The 16,079-nt window shown below is 37.9% G+C and overlaps 2 protein-coding genes across 8 annotated transcripts in view; one reads left to right on the top strand and one right to left on the bottom strand.

Moving 5' to 3' along the window:
• NUP37 (nucleoporin 37) overlaps nucleotides 1-1,637 on the bottom strand; it is a 54,251-nt gene extending 52,614 nt beyond the window's left edge. Inside the window, exons 1-2 of the mRNA XM_055575369.1 lie at nucleotides 1,503-1,637; nucleotides 61-276 (exon numbers count right to left, since the gene is read on the bottom strand). Of these exons, the coding sequence (XP_055431344.1) occupies nucleotides 61-216 (156 nt within the window). The 5' untranslated portion in view covers nucleotides 217-276; nucleotides 1,503-1,637. The remainder of the gene's footprint in view (nucleotides 1-60; nucleotides 277-1,502) is intronic.
• PARPBP (PARP1 binding protein) overlaps nucleotides 1,612-16,079 on the top strand; it is a 67,875-nt gene continuing 53,407 nt past the window's right edge. For 6 of the 7 annotated variants that reach the window (XR_008712857.1, XM_055575324.1, XM_055575297.1 and 3 more), the window contains exons 1-4: nucleotides 1,612-1,728; nucleotides 2,955-3,046; nucleotides 5,327-5,482; nucleotides 13,072-13,305. Coding sequence is in view for 6 of the 7 variants with exons in the window: in XM_055575324.1 (XP_055431299.1) it covers nucleotides 5,330-5,482; nucleotides 13,072-13,305 (387 nt within the window). In the remaining variant the exon portion in view is untranslated. The remainder of the gene's footprint in view (nucleotides 1,729-2,954; nucleotides 3,047-5,326; nucleotides 5,483-13,071; nucleotides 13,306-16,079) is intronic. The other variant, XM_055575306.1, reaches the window with a different exon arrangement.

Genomic DNA, 16,079 nt, shown 5'->3' with positions numbered 1-16,079 from the left:
ATAAGTTTTCTTTTCAGTGTAACATCTTCACTGTCACTCAGTGCAGTTTTGTACACTAACCTGAAATGTACAGGTGCCAACGAACACAAAATTATTGCCACCATATGCAATTAGGTTTCCTGAATCCCCACTCTCAAAGGGATTGAATTCTACCACATGCACATAATCTTCACAATCCACAGTGTAGGCAGCATTTCTTGTGGCATCTTGCTTCATCTTGTATGGCAAAACTTGTGCAGCTGCAAAAATGGCCTTCTATTGGACAAGGTCACAGGACTGTGGATTACAGCACAGAAACAGAAACCATCAAAGTGTTAGGATGTGATGACAGGCAGCTCAAAAAAAAAATTATTCAACTACTTTGTGAATGAATGGTACTTGCAGAGAGTCACTACAAAATTCTGTTTGGATTATTTAAAGGACAGGGAGTACTTAAAGATGGAATTACACTACTAGAAAATATACTCATAAAAAATTAATGATCATTAACATTATGGAGCTCTACCTGCAAGCGCCACCATTAAGTATTTTACAAACATTACCATGCCTAATACTTGCACAAACCTAAGAGGGAGGTACTATGATCCCCTTTTTACAGATGAAGAAATCGAGACTTCACATGGTTAACTCGCTTGCTAATCTCATAAGAGGAGCCAGAATGTGAGACTTTCTAAGTGTTGGGCACCAGTACAATAAAGAGAAACACAAAAGCCTGTTTTGAAAGAGCTCACAATCCAGGGTTATTTATGATTCAGTGTGAACAGTACTATAACATAAGCAGATACAAAATATACAATCTGCAGGAAGGAATGCCAAAATGGGATACAAAATAGTATTAATAAAACCAGGCACAAAACTTCAGCTAATGTTTCATGGCCTGGTGTGCATTCTCAAAGTAGCATTCCCAGATGAGACTTACAGATTCTGAAGAGGTCACTTTTTTGGTTTTTTTTTTTTTTTTTAATGGGACGGTAATTGTCCTGAAAACAGCTGGGCTTGATAGCAAACACATCAAATATCTGATGAGTAATCTACTAAGAAATCATATGAGTTCCGCCTCGGGAAGTCTATAACCTAGTAACCTTAAGAGTGGGCATCTGGGACTAAACAGTTGTAAAAAGAGACCAATAGGTAAGGCAGCAGTGTGGGAAGTGCAAAAGATTCCAGAATAGGAAACTCGGTTTCTAACTGTTCATTAAAGCAGTGACCAGTCTAATTACAGTTTCAGGGTCTCACTGTACAAAGCGGGCTGGACTCGCCCCTCTAAAACTGCGAAAACAGGGGAGGGAGAGAACAACAGAAGTCCCAGCATAGCCCTGACACCTCTTCCAGAGCCACGCAAATACCGCGAGACCCCGCCACTACCTCCCGGAGCCCGAGATCGAAAGGAACAGGGGTGGGGAACAGCCCGAGGAGAGGAGGAACTCCCAGGGATAGACTGGAGGCGCGTGGCGACCCGCAGCCGAGCAGGGATGCCCCTTGGGCTCACGCGCGATACGCACCGGAGGGCGCCTGGAAGCAGCTAAAGCCGAACTGCTGTTCACCTCGGGCTGCTGCGGCGCGCGCCGGCTCTGCTTCCGGGTCAGAGGGCGGGAGCTGCGATTGGCTGAAGGGCCCTCCCGCGAGATTTAAAATGTAAACCCGCGATCTCTGGAACAGTTGCCCTTGTGCAGCCAGCTGGAGCCTTCTTCAGGGGAGTCTGCACCTACTGGGTTCTCCCCGAGCCAGGTGAGTGTCACCTTTTTCTCGTCCGTCTGCAGGCTTTAAGCTGCGACTTGTGAGGGTTTTTCGGTAACAGCAGAGCGCCATGTGGTTGCCTAGAGTAATATTTGTGGAGTGTTTTTGCTCCGGGGCCTGGTTTTGGTCTGGGGGTATTGAACAGAGTTCTTATGTTCCATTGATGGAGCTGGAAGGTGCTGAGGGATCATCTGCTGACTGGAGGAATAAGGTCCACAGAGCCCTACTTAGATTACTTAGTTAGGCAGGAAACCAGGCTTAGGTAGACTCCACTTTCGCCCTCTCCCTTTTACTTCCGCCCAAAGAACTGTTAGGACCTGCATACCATGAGCAGCAACGATGCCCTTTTTTATTGAGCACTTCCTAAGTGTCCAGCACTAGGTCGATTATTTACTGTCTCACTAACGTGTCCTAATTTTATGAACTAGGAGATAATCATTTCCGTTTTACAGATGAAGAAATTTATGCTCATCAGAGGTTTTAAATACTGAAGGACATACAGCCAGTAAATGGGGACCCTGGCATGTCTCTTTTATCCATCTCACACTGGCTCCCCAGTGACATTTTCCTGCCTTATAATTTTTGCTGCAGTGCAGCTTGGAATCCAAATGCTAGAAACAAGTGGTTATTATTGCTGCTATCTTCTACTACTCTTTGTATGTTGCAGCCTGACATTCAGAATACTTGCATAATCATTGTCTCCTTGATTTCTGGAAGTAGTCTACATCTTCCTAGGCAGTCAGGGCTTGTTGCTTAGACTCACGCAGCCAGCTAGCTACTGAAAGAGTCAAGGCTAGAGGCTTGGCTAACTGGTGGTACTGCCTGTTTTTGTGCAGCCAGTTCGTGAGCTAATTTTACGTGTTTGGTTGGTTGGAAAAAAAACAAAAAGTCCAGCAGAATAATATTTTATAATATGTGAAAATTTTATGATCTTTAAATTTCTGTAAAATTTTGCCAAAGCCGAGCTGTACTCATTTGTTTATGTATTGTCTGTGGCTAGTTTCACCCTGCAAGGTGAAGTTTGAATAGTTGTAGGAGACCTTATGTCCTGCACACCTCACTGTTTACTGTTGGAACCTTTCCAAAAGTGTTCTAACTCCTGAATAAGATGGACTTTTATATGTGCGAGGCGTTGTTCTAAAAACTAATCTTGTACTTATGTCATTTACTTTTCACAAAACCCTCTGAGATAGTACTATTATTATTTTTGTTTTCAGTTGGAAAACAAAAGGAAGGAAGGTTTCACAAGGAAGCTTCATACGGAAGCTGAGGCAGAGAGAGGTGACATAACTTGGAGTTCTCACAGCTTGTAAGTGGTGGAGCCAGAATTCAGAACAGTCTAATTCCAGATTAGTTTTCATTCTTAGCAATCCGAACTCATAGTATGTTTAAATAATACCAGTAAATAATTTACTACTAAATATTGATTCTAGGCAAACTGATCATGTTACTGAAACTTTATTTCTTCACTTTATATTTTTTTCTTATAAGAGATGAAGGTGATATTTTGAAGACAATTTTACTGTTTACTTGGATTTGTATTTTTGTAGATCCTTTATAGTCTTCTACTTGTATCTTTAAATTGCATCCCTGATTATGTCTGCAAATTATTGTTTTGTAAATGGCACATACCCATTTATTTTTTTTAATCATGCAAACCCAAGATACCTAGTAAACATCCTGGATTCTGTTTATGTCATATGAAAAAAGGAAGAAAAAGATAACGGAGTAAATTGATTGAATGTGAATAGTAAAATACCCAAAATAAGATAATGGCATGTGACTATGTTGGAGACTAGGGTACTTAAAAGAGTAGGGAAAAAAAGTTGTAGTGATAATAAAAGTGCACACTTTTGGAGTTAGGCGTCTTGAATTTAGGTTTGTTTGGCCATTTGCTAGCTCAGCAGCATAGGGTGTCAGTTTCTTCAGGTGTAAAATGAGGATAATAACAGACCTTCCTCAGGACTCTTGTGAAGATTAAATGAGGTAATAAATATTAAGCTTTTGAAAAGTACCTGGCTCCAAGAAACCTTCTAAGTATTAGCTATTATTGTTTTGGTTGTCTATTGCTGTGTAACAAACCACTCTGAAGTTTAAGTGGTGTTAAACAACAGCCATTTTAAATGTTTATGATTCTGAGGATCAACGATTTGGGCTGTACTCAGCTACATGGTTCTGCTGGTCTTGTCGAGGGTCACTTAGGGTGCTGTATATCATCTGACAGGTTGATTGGGTGTAGGTAATCTGTGATAGCCTCACTCACATGTCTGTTCATGGTGCTGGTTATCAGCTGGAGTGCCTATCAGCTTGGAGAAGGAAATGGCAACCCACTCCAATATTCTTGCCTGGAGAATCCCAGGGACAGAGGAGCCTGGTGAGCTGCCATCTGTGGGGTTGCACAGAGTTGGACACGACTGAAGTGACGCAGCAGCAGCAGCAGCAGCCTATCAGCTGGTTCTCCTCCACACAGCCTTTCTAGCAGGCTCATTTGCAGTTCTTCATATGGCATTCAGAGAATAGCGAGAGAGTAAGAGCTAAAACTGTAGGCTTGTGTCAGGAGGCCCCCAAGATTGCTAAGAGGACTCAAAGGACTCAGCATATAGTTGTACTCATGCTATAATATATTACAGCAAAAAGATGCCAAGCAAAATCAGCAAAGGGAGAAGGTACATGGGGGTGAACTCCAGGAAAAATCAAGCACAAACTTACAAAAGTCTTCTCTTAGGGGAGTCACACAGGATATAGTTAATTCTCCTAGCAACAAGTTATGACAGCACATGAAATGTTGTCTGTCAGGGTAGCTCTTTAGAGATTCAGTCCCCAGGCTTTTTACTGGGGTTTGAACATGTAGATATCTTCTATGTTCCCAAATTATAGACTAAAAAGAAAAGCCTATCAGCATAAGCTATATTGTTTGTACAAATAGTTTAAGTGCAATGAACCATTCTTACTGAAAATCTTCCTGAAATCTTAAGTTTCCAGATGCCAACCAAGGGCCAACCCTGTAAACATGCTTTTTAAAAGATAGTAGTCGGGTCTCCCATATTAACTCTTTCTGCATGGGCCTTTGGGAACTAGATCTAGGCTTGGAACGCTTGTGATGTCATTCTTGTCACATTCTATTGATCAAATCAAGTTACAAGGCTAACCCAGATTCAAAGGGGTGGAAAATAGACCACCCCTTTTGGGATAATACAAGGATGAGAGGAAATTGACTTTGTTTTGTCTTCTGCCATAGATATCACCATCTATTTCAAAATAAATATTTTAAAAAATACAGCTTGCTATGTTTGTGTCTATAATCATGTTTGCAGAATTTGCCTTTATCTGTTTTGTATTAATTCTCAGATCGATGGTGGGATTTCATTGTTTTACAAGATTTGGTTTAAGAAAACTAAAGGAGAGGAAAGTATGATTGGGTGGAAATTGTATCACTCTGTTTTTCTAAATTTAATTAAAAGCAGTCGTAGTATATATGAAATGATCTCTTGTTCACTATTTTTCTCTTACTCTGCTTCCTTACACATGTTAAATGTTAATTTCCAATTAAAATATGGCTTTTTAACATTGCATTCTGTCCTACATTAAGAGGATGGCTGGGCTGAATCAGAAGTCTATCTTGGATATGATTAAAGAGTTCAGAAGGAACTGGCACACTCTTTGTAACTCTGAGAGAACTACTGTGTGTGGTGCAGACTCCATGCTCTTGGCATTGCAGCTTTCCATGGCAGAGAACAACAAACAGGTTAGTAGACTGTATTTAGGTTAACTTTTTTTTAAAAGTGAATTTTGGTTGCTGCCCATTTGAATAAGCTTAATTGCATTAATTTCTGAGCAATATGTGCCCTTCTATGATAATGTCATTATACTATATTCACAAATGTCTCTGTGTGTCTGTGTCAAAATATTGCCATTGGATTTGAAATGATTTGTTAATTTGTCAAAAGTGAAGCTTTTATATGTATAATTTAATGTGTGACATGCACATTTGATGTTTAATTTATAATTTTAAGGTAGTTCAGTTCAGTCGCTCAGTCGTGTCCGACTCTTTGTGACCCCATGAATCGCAGCATGCCAGGCCTTCCTGTCCATCACCAACTCCCTGAGTTCACTCAAACTCAGGTCCATCGAGTCGGTGATGCCAATTTTAAGGTAAACATACAACTATTATGATTATTATGGTTAAAAATTATTTTTATAAGACTTCTGCAAAAAGTTCTAGAAGGCACACATAATGTTTATTTAAATGTAATCAAGTATTTTATGACTAATTTCAGACTCTGTGGTATAGATTAATTATTCCTAAGCCAGGCTGTGAAGCAGAATCACTTGGGAGGGCTTTTAAAAAGTACTGGCTCCTGTGCCCTAATCTTGGACACTGATTTTCCTGATCTTGACTGAGACCCTGGAAATTGTCTTATTTTTTAAGCAAACTTTTAATCTTTATAACCTGAAGTGATTTTTGCACAGTTGGCTTGGGATAAGAGTGTTTGAAATAAGTTCTACCTAAGGGTTGAGAGATGTTCAGATGAAAGAAGGATGAATCTAGGCTGCAGTGGTAAGGAAAGTCTTCTTGGACTTTACATAATATACTTAAAAGAGGGAAGTCTTCAGATGGGAAGAATTTGAAGAAGTGGTGAAGAAGATAATCAGTTCAGAGTAAGCATCCAGGGGGATTAAAATCATGATGGTTTGAAAATGGTCAGGAGACTTAGCATTATCTTGACTAGAGAAGAAAATTTTTGAAGGGTAAAATGTTTTCAATGGGTCTGTTGGGCTAGATAGTGAAATGACATTCTGATGAATTATTTTAATTCTATATGTCAGTAGTTCCCAGACTTTTACATTTCATATACTAGTAAAATTACCCTCTCAAATTAGACATTGACATATTTGAACATTTCTCATGTTAGCACATAAAGCCATTGAGAAAAAATAGTGACTAGAACCATCATTTTGAAAAAGTAAGAATAATTTAATACCTAAAAATTAGGAATTTTAAACGGTGCTTAAGTACCCCTTTAAAAGGATACCTTTTGAGGTATCTTTTTCTTAAACTGTCTATTCATATCCTATGCTTACTTTGTTGTTCAGTCGCTAAGTCATGTCCATCTCTTTGGGACCCCATGCCAGGCTTCCTAGCTTACTTTACTGTTGACTTATTTTTGCCTCTATTCTTACTCTTTGAAAGAGTTCTACATGTATTTTAGGTGCTGTCTTGTACACTTTGTCAATATCTTTCAGTGTGCTCCATTTACCCATGTTCACTGGATATACTTCCCTTATGTTCAGTTCAGTTCAGTTACTTAGTCGTATCTGACTCTTTGGGACCCCATGGACTGCAGCATGCCAGGCCTCCCTGACCATCACCAAATCCTGCAGTTTACTCAAACCCATGTCCATTGAGTCGGTGATGCCATCCAACCATCTCATCCTCTGTCGTCCCCTTTTCCTCCTGCCTTCAATCTTTCCCAGCATCAGGGTCTTTTCAAATGAGTCAATTCTTTGCATCAGGTGGCCAAAGTATTGGAGTTTCACCTTCAACATCTGTCCGTCCAGTGAATATTCAGGACTGATTTCCTTTAGGATAGACTGGTTGGATCTCACTGCAGTGGAGTTTCACCTTCAACATCTGTCCGTCCAGTGAATATTCAGGACTGATTTCCTTTAGGATAGACTGGTTGGATCTCACTGCAGTCCAAGGGACTCTGAAGAGTCTTCTCCAAAACCATAATTCAAAAGCATCAATTCTTCGGTGCTCAGTTTTCTTTACAGTCCAACTCTCAAATCTGTACATGACTACCGGAAAAACCATAGCCTTGACTAGACGAACCTTTGTTGGCAAAGTAATGTCTCTGCTTTTTAATATGACATCTAAGTTGGTCATAACTTTTCTTCCAAGGAGAAAGTGTCTTTTTATTTCATGGCTGCAGTCACCATCTGCAGTGCTTTTGTAGTCCAAAAATATAAAGTCTGTCACTGTTTCCACTGTTTCTCCATCTATTTCCCATGAAGTGATGGAACCGGATGCCATGATCTTAGTTTTCTGATTGTTGAGCTTTAAGCCAACTTTTTCACTCTCCACTTTCACTTTCATCAGGAGGCTTTTTAGTTTCTCTTCACTTTCTGCCATAAGGGTGGTGTCATCTGCATTTCTGAGGTTATTGATATTTCTCCCAGCAATCTTGATTCCAGCTTGTGCTTCTTCCAGCCCAGCATTTCTCATGATGTACTCTGCATAGAAGTTAAATAAATGGTTGACAATATACAGCCTTGACATACTCCTTTTCCGATTCAGAACCAGTCTGTTGTTCCATGTCCAGTTCTAACTGGTGCTTCCTGACCTGCATACAAATTTCTCAAGAGGCAGGTCAGGTAGTCTGGTATTCCCATATCTTTCAGAATTTTCCACAGTTTATTGTGATCCACACAGTCAAAGGCTTTGGCATAGTCAATAAAGCAGAAATAGATGTTTTTCTGGAATTCTCTTGCTTTTTCAATGATCCAGAGGATGTTGGCAATTTGATCTCTTGTTCCTCTGCCTTTTCTAAAACCAGCTTGAACATCTGGAAGTTCACCGTTTACATATTGCTGAAGCCTGGCTTGGAGAATTTTGAGCATTACTTTACCAGCGTGTGAGATGAGTGCAATTGTGCGGTAGTTTGAGCATTCTTTGGCATTGCCTTTCTTTGGGATTGGAATGAAAACTGACCTTTTCCAGTCCTGTGGCCACTGCTGAGGTTTCCAAATTTGCTGGCATATTGAGTGCAGCACTTTCACAGCATCATCTTTCAGGATTTGAAACAGCTCAACTGGAATTCTATCACTTCCGCTAGCTTTGTCCGTAGTGATGCTTTCTAAGGTCCACTTGACTTCACATTCCAGGATGTCTGGCTCTAGGTGAGTGATCACACTATCGTGATTATCTTGGTTGTGAATATCTTTTTTGTACAGTTCTTCTGTGTATTCTTGCCACCTCTTCTTAATATCTTCTGCTTCTGTTAGTTCCATACCATTTCTGTCCTATATGGAGCCCATCTTTGCATGAAATGTTCCCTTGGTATCTCTAATTTTCTTGAAGAGATTTCTAGTCTTTCCCATTCTGTTGTTTTCCTCTGTTTCTTTGCATTGATCGCTGAGGAAGGCTTTCTTATCTCTCCTTACTATTCTTTGAAACTCTGTATTCAGATGCTTATATCTTTCCTTTTCTCCTTTGCTTTTTGCTTCTTGTCTTTTCACAGCTATTTGTAAGGCCTCCTCAGACAGCTATTTTGCTTTTTTGCATTTTTCCATGGGGATGTCTTGATCCCTGTCTACTGTACAATGTCACAAACCTCTGTCCATAGTTCATCAGGCACTCTATCAGATCTTCATTGCTGCTGCTGCTGCTGCTAAGTCGCTTCAGTCGTGTCCGACTCTGTGCGACCCCACAGACGGCAGCCCACCAGGCCCCGCCATCCCTGGGATTCTCCAGGCAAGAACACTGGAGTGGGTTGCCATTTCCTCCTTCATTACTACATTGCAAATAAAATTTTAGCCTTTCCTTTTTTTGGAATTGGTTCTGTAGATTTAATTTGTCTGGCCATTGCCCGATTAGGGCTACTTTTCAACTTAACTAGCCTTAAGAACCCTATGAATATTCCTTTGAATGAAACAAAATATTAATTTTATAACTTCGTGGAAAGGTGTCACAGCACCTGTGGTTGACTGTCAGATTTGAAAATGATCCAATAGTGATATAATAAATAGGAAGAAACAGTTTTAAAAATTATATTCTATTTATCTACCACCCTTCCCACAACAAACTGTTATTTTACATTGAATAAGAAAAGAGAAAGGAAACTGACAGTTTTGATTGCTTACAGTTTATCAGGTGTTATTTAATATGTACAATCTTACTTTATAACCAAGGAAGCTGAGTCAGGGATTTCAGTATCTTATTCAAGGTCATACATCCAATTAATGCTCTTAAGTAAACTTGCTATCTATTCTCTTTCAAAAACAAGAATTCCAGTTAGTTAAAAAATAAAGTTTATTTAAAATTTTGAATAATTATATAAGTACAATAATTATACAAGTATACATTTGGTAAAATGTAAAAAGTACAAGTACTCTGATAAGTGTAACTAGCTTTTTCTCATTTTATTCTTGTGAAATACAATCCTTCTTATGTCCATCAGAGAACTAAAGGATTGAACGTTTTGAACTTCCTTCAAATATTCGCCAGCTGGCATGTTTTCTTAGCAAAACATTTTCTGATTTGACCGCAAACTCTCTCAATCAGTTGTTACTGGTTTGAATAATAGAATATGCTGTCATGATGGGCACCTGATCGTGAAAACTGATATTTGAAGTGCATTTTTATTTGGATTTAAAATGTTTTTATAATCCCAGTATAAACACTGTTAATGTAGTCAAAACCTTTTCTCACAAGATTAAGAACTTGTATAGTTCCCTTTAGTTATAGTCATTAGGATAGGACTTCCCAGGTGGTGCAGTGGTAAAGATTCCGCCTGCCAATGCAGGAGACACAAAAGACGTGGGTTCAGTCCCTGGGTTGTGAAGATTCCCTGGAGTTGGAAATGGCAACCTACTTCAGCATTCTTGCCTGGAGAATTCCATGGACAGAGGAGCCTGGCAGGCTACAGTCCATGGGGTTGCAAAGAGTCGGACATGACTGAGGACAGCACAGAGTCATTAGGATGAAATCTGTACATTTATATTAGGCAAAATCTTTATTTATTTTTAATATGAAGGTTGTTATTCCAAAATAGTTGTTAGGAATTTTTGAGATATAACAGTTTAGTTTTGAAACTCTAAATGATTGAATTAATTCAACTAACTAATTAATTAATTATATTAGTTAGTTTAACTTAAATACCATTTGGAAACTCTTTGGTGTGTAAGTAATCTTTGTGGGATTGGGAAGTAAAGTATACAGTTTTGATGCAATGCTGAGAAATTACAAATCTGTCTTACATCTGGGTCATAGTTCCAGTGTTTGAGAGTTAATGATTTTTTTTTTTTGATTGTGCATTGAACTAATTTCATGAAATATAATTAATTTTAAGAATTTTTATATAATGGATCCTTACTTTAAAGACAATAAAGATAATTTTCTTAGTTGCTGCCATATGGATAAATAAAAAGTTACTTATTGTAAGGCAGTTTGGGCACCTTGTCTTAAATTTGGATATTAGTTAGAAAATATGGCTACTTTTTATAAAAGATACAGAGATTTGAAAGAATCAGATATGTAGAAAATAACATATTATTTGGCTTCCTTTTATTTCTTTCTATTAATCTTCATTGGCTAAAGATGATGTTACAATTTAGTTCCAATGAATGGTATTTAATGTTCCAATGAATGTTCCAATGAATGGTATTAGTTCCAATGAATGGTATTTAAATACCCACACATTTTTAAATGCTATTAATGGAAAGATATTGGTGTTAGCAAAAAAATGCTAACATATTAAACTTAGCTGTGGAAGAGGGCAGCAAAATATATTTCTCAAAACCACATACAGATACTTAAAAATATTTGTTATTCATACTGCATTGGAAAGCAGTAGTTAGATTTTTTTTTTTTTTTAACTAAATTAGGTCTAGCGTGTTTTGGAGGACATCATTGTTAATATCTGGGATACTTAAGTGGAACAGAGTACAGTCAGTTAAAAAAAATCTTCAACATGTCCACTGAGATAATTTATCATGAAGATATTGAAGAAGAGGAAAAAAAGAACAATTTTGCCTAATTAGTAACATCTGACAACTTAGAGAAAGAAACCTGAACGGTTGCTTTTTAGCATTTGTTTGTGATAGTTACGTGTGATGATAAGCGGGGAAGGTTTAAAATTCTTCACTGACCCTAAATTTTAGCAGATATTTTAGCTTCCTTGGAAATAGTAATAAAACATAATTTTTAAAAATTTAAGTTTTGTGATCATGCTTTAAGACTGACATTTGGGATAATGTAGTATGTAGGAATCCAGTGTGGCACTGAAGTTTTAAATAAGAGACCAAACATACCTTAGCAAAAAGAACTAAAAGGAATTAATGTTTCCTTAATCAATAGCACTTAAGTACAGCTCAGTACTCACCCATCCTCCCCCAATTTTGGTAGAAGAAATTTAGTAAAGTTAAGGAAATAAGATGACTATGTTTGTTAAGGCTTTCCTTTGTGGCTTTGATGTGAAAGAATCTGCCTGCATTGCAGGAGACCTGGGTTTGATCCCTGGGTGGGGAAGATCCCCTGGAGAAGGGAATGGCAACCCACTCCAGTATTCCTGGCTGGGAAATTCCATGAACAGAGGAACCTAACGGGCTACAAACCATGGAGTTTCAAAAGACTGGACACGATTAAGCAAATAACGCTTTCACTTTCTTTCATATTTGTTGTTTATCAAGTGCAAACTTTTTATAGTTGATAGTATTTTTTTTAATTTTATTATTATTATTTACTTTATATCATCAAAATCTTTTTCTTTTATATCAGGTATTAATATTATTCTTTAGTTCAGCTTGGATGTTCTTTTAAAATCTGGTGGAATTCAATGTAGAGTTTTTTATGACAAAATTCAATTTGTAACATTCAGAAAACAAAGATCTGGTCCCATCACTTCATGGCAAATACATGGAGAAACAGTGGGAATGGTGGCAGACTTTATTTTTGGGGCTCCAAAATCACTGCAGATAGTGACTGCAGCCATGAAATAAAAAGATGCTACTCCTTGGAAGAAAAGTTATAACCAACGTAGACAGCATATTAAAAAGCAGAGACATTACTTTGCCAACAAAGGTCAAGGCTTTGGTTTTTCCAGTAGTCATGTATGGATGTGAGAGTTGGACTATAAAGAAAGCTGAGCACTGAAGAATTCATGCTTTTGAACTGTGGTGTTGGAGAAGACTCTTGAGAGTCCCTTGGACTGCAAGGAGATCCAACCAGTCCATTCTAAAGGAGATCAGTCCTAGATGTACATTGGAAGGACTGATGTTGAAGCTGAAACTCCAGTACCTTGGCCTCCTGATGCGAAGAACTGATTCATTTGAAAAGACCCTGATGCTGGGAATGATTGAAGGCGAGAGGAAAAGGGGATGACAGAGGATGAGATGGTTGGATGGCATCACCGACTCAATGGACATGAGTTTGAGTAAACTCAGGGAGTTGGTGATGGACAGGGAGGCCTGGCATGCTGCAGTCCTTGGGGTCGCAAAAGGTCGGATATGACTGAGGAACTGAATTGAACTGATCTTAATTGTAAGTTAATGAGTAACTAGCATCCAACTTAATCATTTTATTTTTGGTAATTTTTAATTTTTATTCTCTTTCAGCATAGTGGAGAGTTTACAGTCTCTCTCAGTGATATCATATTGACCTGGAAATACTTTCTACATGAGAAATTAAACTTACCAGTTGAAAATATAAAAGTGATTGACCATTATGAGGACATCAGGAAGATTTATGATGATTTCTTAAAGAATAGTAACATGTTAGATCTGATTGATGTTTATAAAAAATGTAGTGATTTGACTTCTAATTGTGAAAATTATGCGAACATATCTCCTGTAAGTATTTTTTAAATAATTCTGTCTTGGTTGAATTAAAATTTGACTAGATTTATTTTTATTTTAAGTGATGGTATTAGCATTTATAGTAGCTTGATAATGCTTTTGCTTCCTGGATCATGTTAAGAATGGAAAATTTAGCTACCTGAAAGTCATTACTTGAGGGAAATATTTTGGTGGTAAATTTTGTTGAACTTGTGTTATTAATATTTTGTTAAATTATAAGAACAGCTACTTATTAGATTAAAACATTGTTAGTAAATCGATACCAAATGTGTGATTTCTTTTTGAATAATGTCGAGGATTGCTTTTGTGTTTTACTTTCTTGGTTTAGGGTGCATCTGTTCATTTGGCATATATAGTATAAATAATTGCTATGACTATGGATTAATAGTTTTTTACTAAGGTGGAGTATGATTTAATGAGAATGTTCAGTATGATACTCTCTGCATGAGGTAATATTCTATTCCTTTTTTGAAGACATATTCATTGCCTTATTTTTTTATAGAGTATGAATTTTAAAGTTAATGTAGTATCATCCTTCATAGCTTGGTTGATATACTATTCTAGAATATATTTGAATATATCTAGTATGTTTTAACATATTAAAAAGATATTTCTTTATCTTAATATTTACCAAGTGCCACTAAAGTAGTAATTAAACAGTGGTAATAAAAAAAAATTAATTGTAGCCATAATTAGAAGAAAATGTTTACTGGAATTTCTAACATAATATTTTACAAATATTTCTTTTCAATAACTTGGCAGTAATATTTGGCTTCTTAGAATAGAAACCTCCACAATAACAGTTGTTTAAGATAATGGAAGTTTGTTTCCTTCTTTTGTAAAAGATGTCTAAAGGTTAAGTAAGCATCTAGGACGTGTGTGATTGGTTCATGGTTATCGGATACCTAGGAGTTTTCTGTCATTCTGTCCTCTTTCCCATCTTAGTTCTTCACTTCTCCTCTCAAGATCACTTGTGGTTCAAGATCACTTGTGGTTCAAGGTAGTTGTTGGAGCTCCAGATGTTGTATCAGCATTTCTTGCAGCAGAAAGTGGTAAGGGAGGACAGTCTCTTTTCCTTTTAAGTGGTGTACCTCTTTGGCTTGCATCTCACTAACCAAAGCTTAGTCACATGGCCACACCAAGATGCTAGCCAGGATGGAGAATATAGTTTTTATTCTGTGTAGTAACATGCCAGAAACAAAAGGAAAGCTCAGATACTAAGGAAGAAGGGGAGAATGGATACTGGCATGTGGTTTGTTGTCCTTGCCTCATGGGGCCATCATGAGAATCCTTGCCCATTTTTAACTTTCTCAAAATACATTTACGTACATGCATACCCTGGCATACACACCCCCACCATACTAAGGATACTTGTGAATGAAGATAGTTTTTTTTATAATTCCCCTCTAGTTATATTTTATTTGCTTACTTTTAGAGATGATTTTTAACTATTTTTCACAAAGTTAATTTAGAGAGACTAATGAAACACAAGTTTTAGATTGTAGGAATAACAAACAAGAATTTCTGAAAAGCCAGTGAGAGTATTATCTGCCTGAGGTCTTTGTTTTCATTTTATCCTTTGCCTCTAAGTTCTCTAACAAGTTTCTTCATTTAAGTGGATTAACTAATAGTGTGAGATATATAAGGTTCTGCATTTGAAGATGTTCTGCCTCCAAATATCAGTATGTCTCCTCTGCAGAACATCAGGAAAGAAGTGGGAACTGCTGAGATAGTAATATGTGAAGTAGAACATTTTCTGTGTTTAAATCTTAGAAGACTAACAACTTGGTTGATACTTACACTACTCAAAGGAAACTTTCAGTGAGGAAAAAATGAGCAGGAAAATATCCTTAGATTGATTTAAAAAAAATGCTAAATATCTTAATATAAAGTATCTTTAAAGATACATATAAAGTTCTAAAGATTTCTGAAAGATCCTGAAATTTCATGATCCTGATAAGTGTTCTTTGTTTTTGATTTATTGTAGCCTAAATAAGGTAAGAATTATAAGGTGTTAAGATAAAGATAATGCAGGAAAGTTCTGGGAACATAATTTGAATGATGCCCCTCTCCCTTTTATTTCCTACTTTTATAATTCCTCTCCTGAGGGATATGGATGCAGGGCCCCATGGGCATATAGGAGCATAAAGTGAAGTTGCTGAGTTGTGTCCGACTCTTTGCGGCCCCATGGACTGTAGCCTACCACGCTTCTCTGACCATGGGATTTTCCAGACAAGAGTACCGGAGTGGGTTGCCATTTCCTTCTCCAGGGGATCTTTCCAACCCAGGGGTTGATCCCAGGTCTTCCGCACTGCAGGCAGATGCTTTACCCTCTGAGCTACTAAGGAAGCCCCGTCTAGGAGCATAGAAGTCTTTATTCTAACTGAACTCTAGGGAGAACTGGAACAGCGATTGCTTTCATAAGCTGAGCAATTATCTGGAGGACAAAATCAGAGACCTAGGCTGAGGAGCAAATATGGTGAATCTTGAGAAGAGCTTGGTGGTGGTGGTGGTGGTGGTGGTTTAGGCACTAAGTCATGTCCAACTCTTACGACGCCATGGACTGTAGCCCTCCATGGAGGCTCCTCTGTCCATGGGATTTCCCAGGTAAGAATGCTGGAGTGGGATGCCATTTCCTTCTCCAGGGGATCTTCCCAACCCAGGAATTGAACCCCCGTCTCTTGCATTGCAGGCGCACTCCTTCACTGCAGGCAGACTCCTGCACTATAGGCGGATTCTTTGCCAACTGAGCTACAAGAAAAGTCCTG

This window comes from Bubalus kerabau, chromosome 1, assembly GCF_029407905.1.
Source record: "Bubalus kerabau isolate K-KA32 ecotype Philippines breed swamp buffalo chromosome 1, PCC_UOA_SB_1v2, whole genome shotgun sequence".
In the NCBI taxonomy this organism is placed as follows: domain Eukaryota; kingdom Metazoa; phylum Chordata; class Mammalia; order Artiodactyla; family Bovidae; genus Bubalus; species Bubalus kerabau.
Note: the sequence above shows the minus strand (reverse complement) of the source record. Positions and strands in the feature narration are given on the sequence as shown.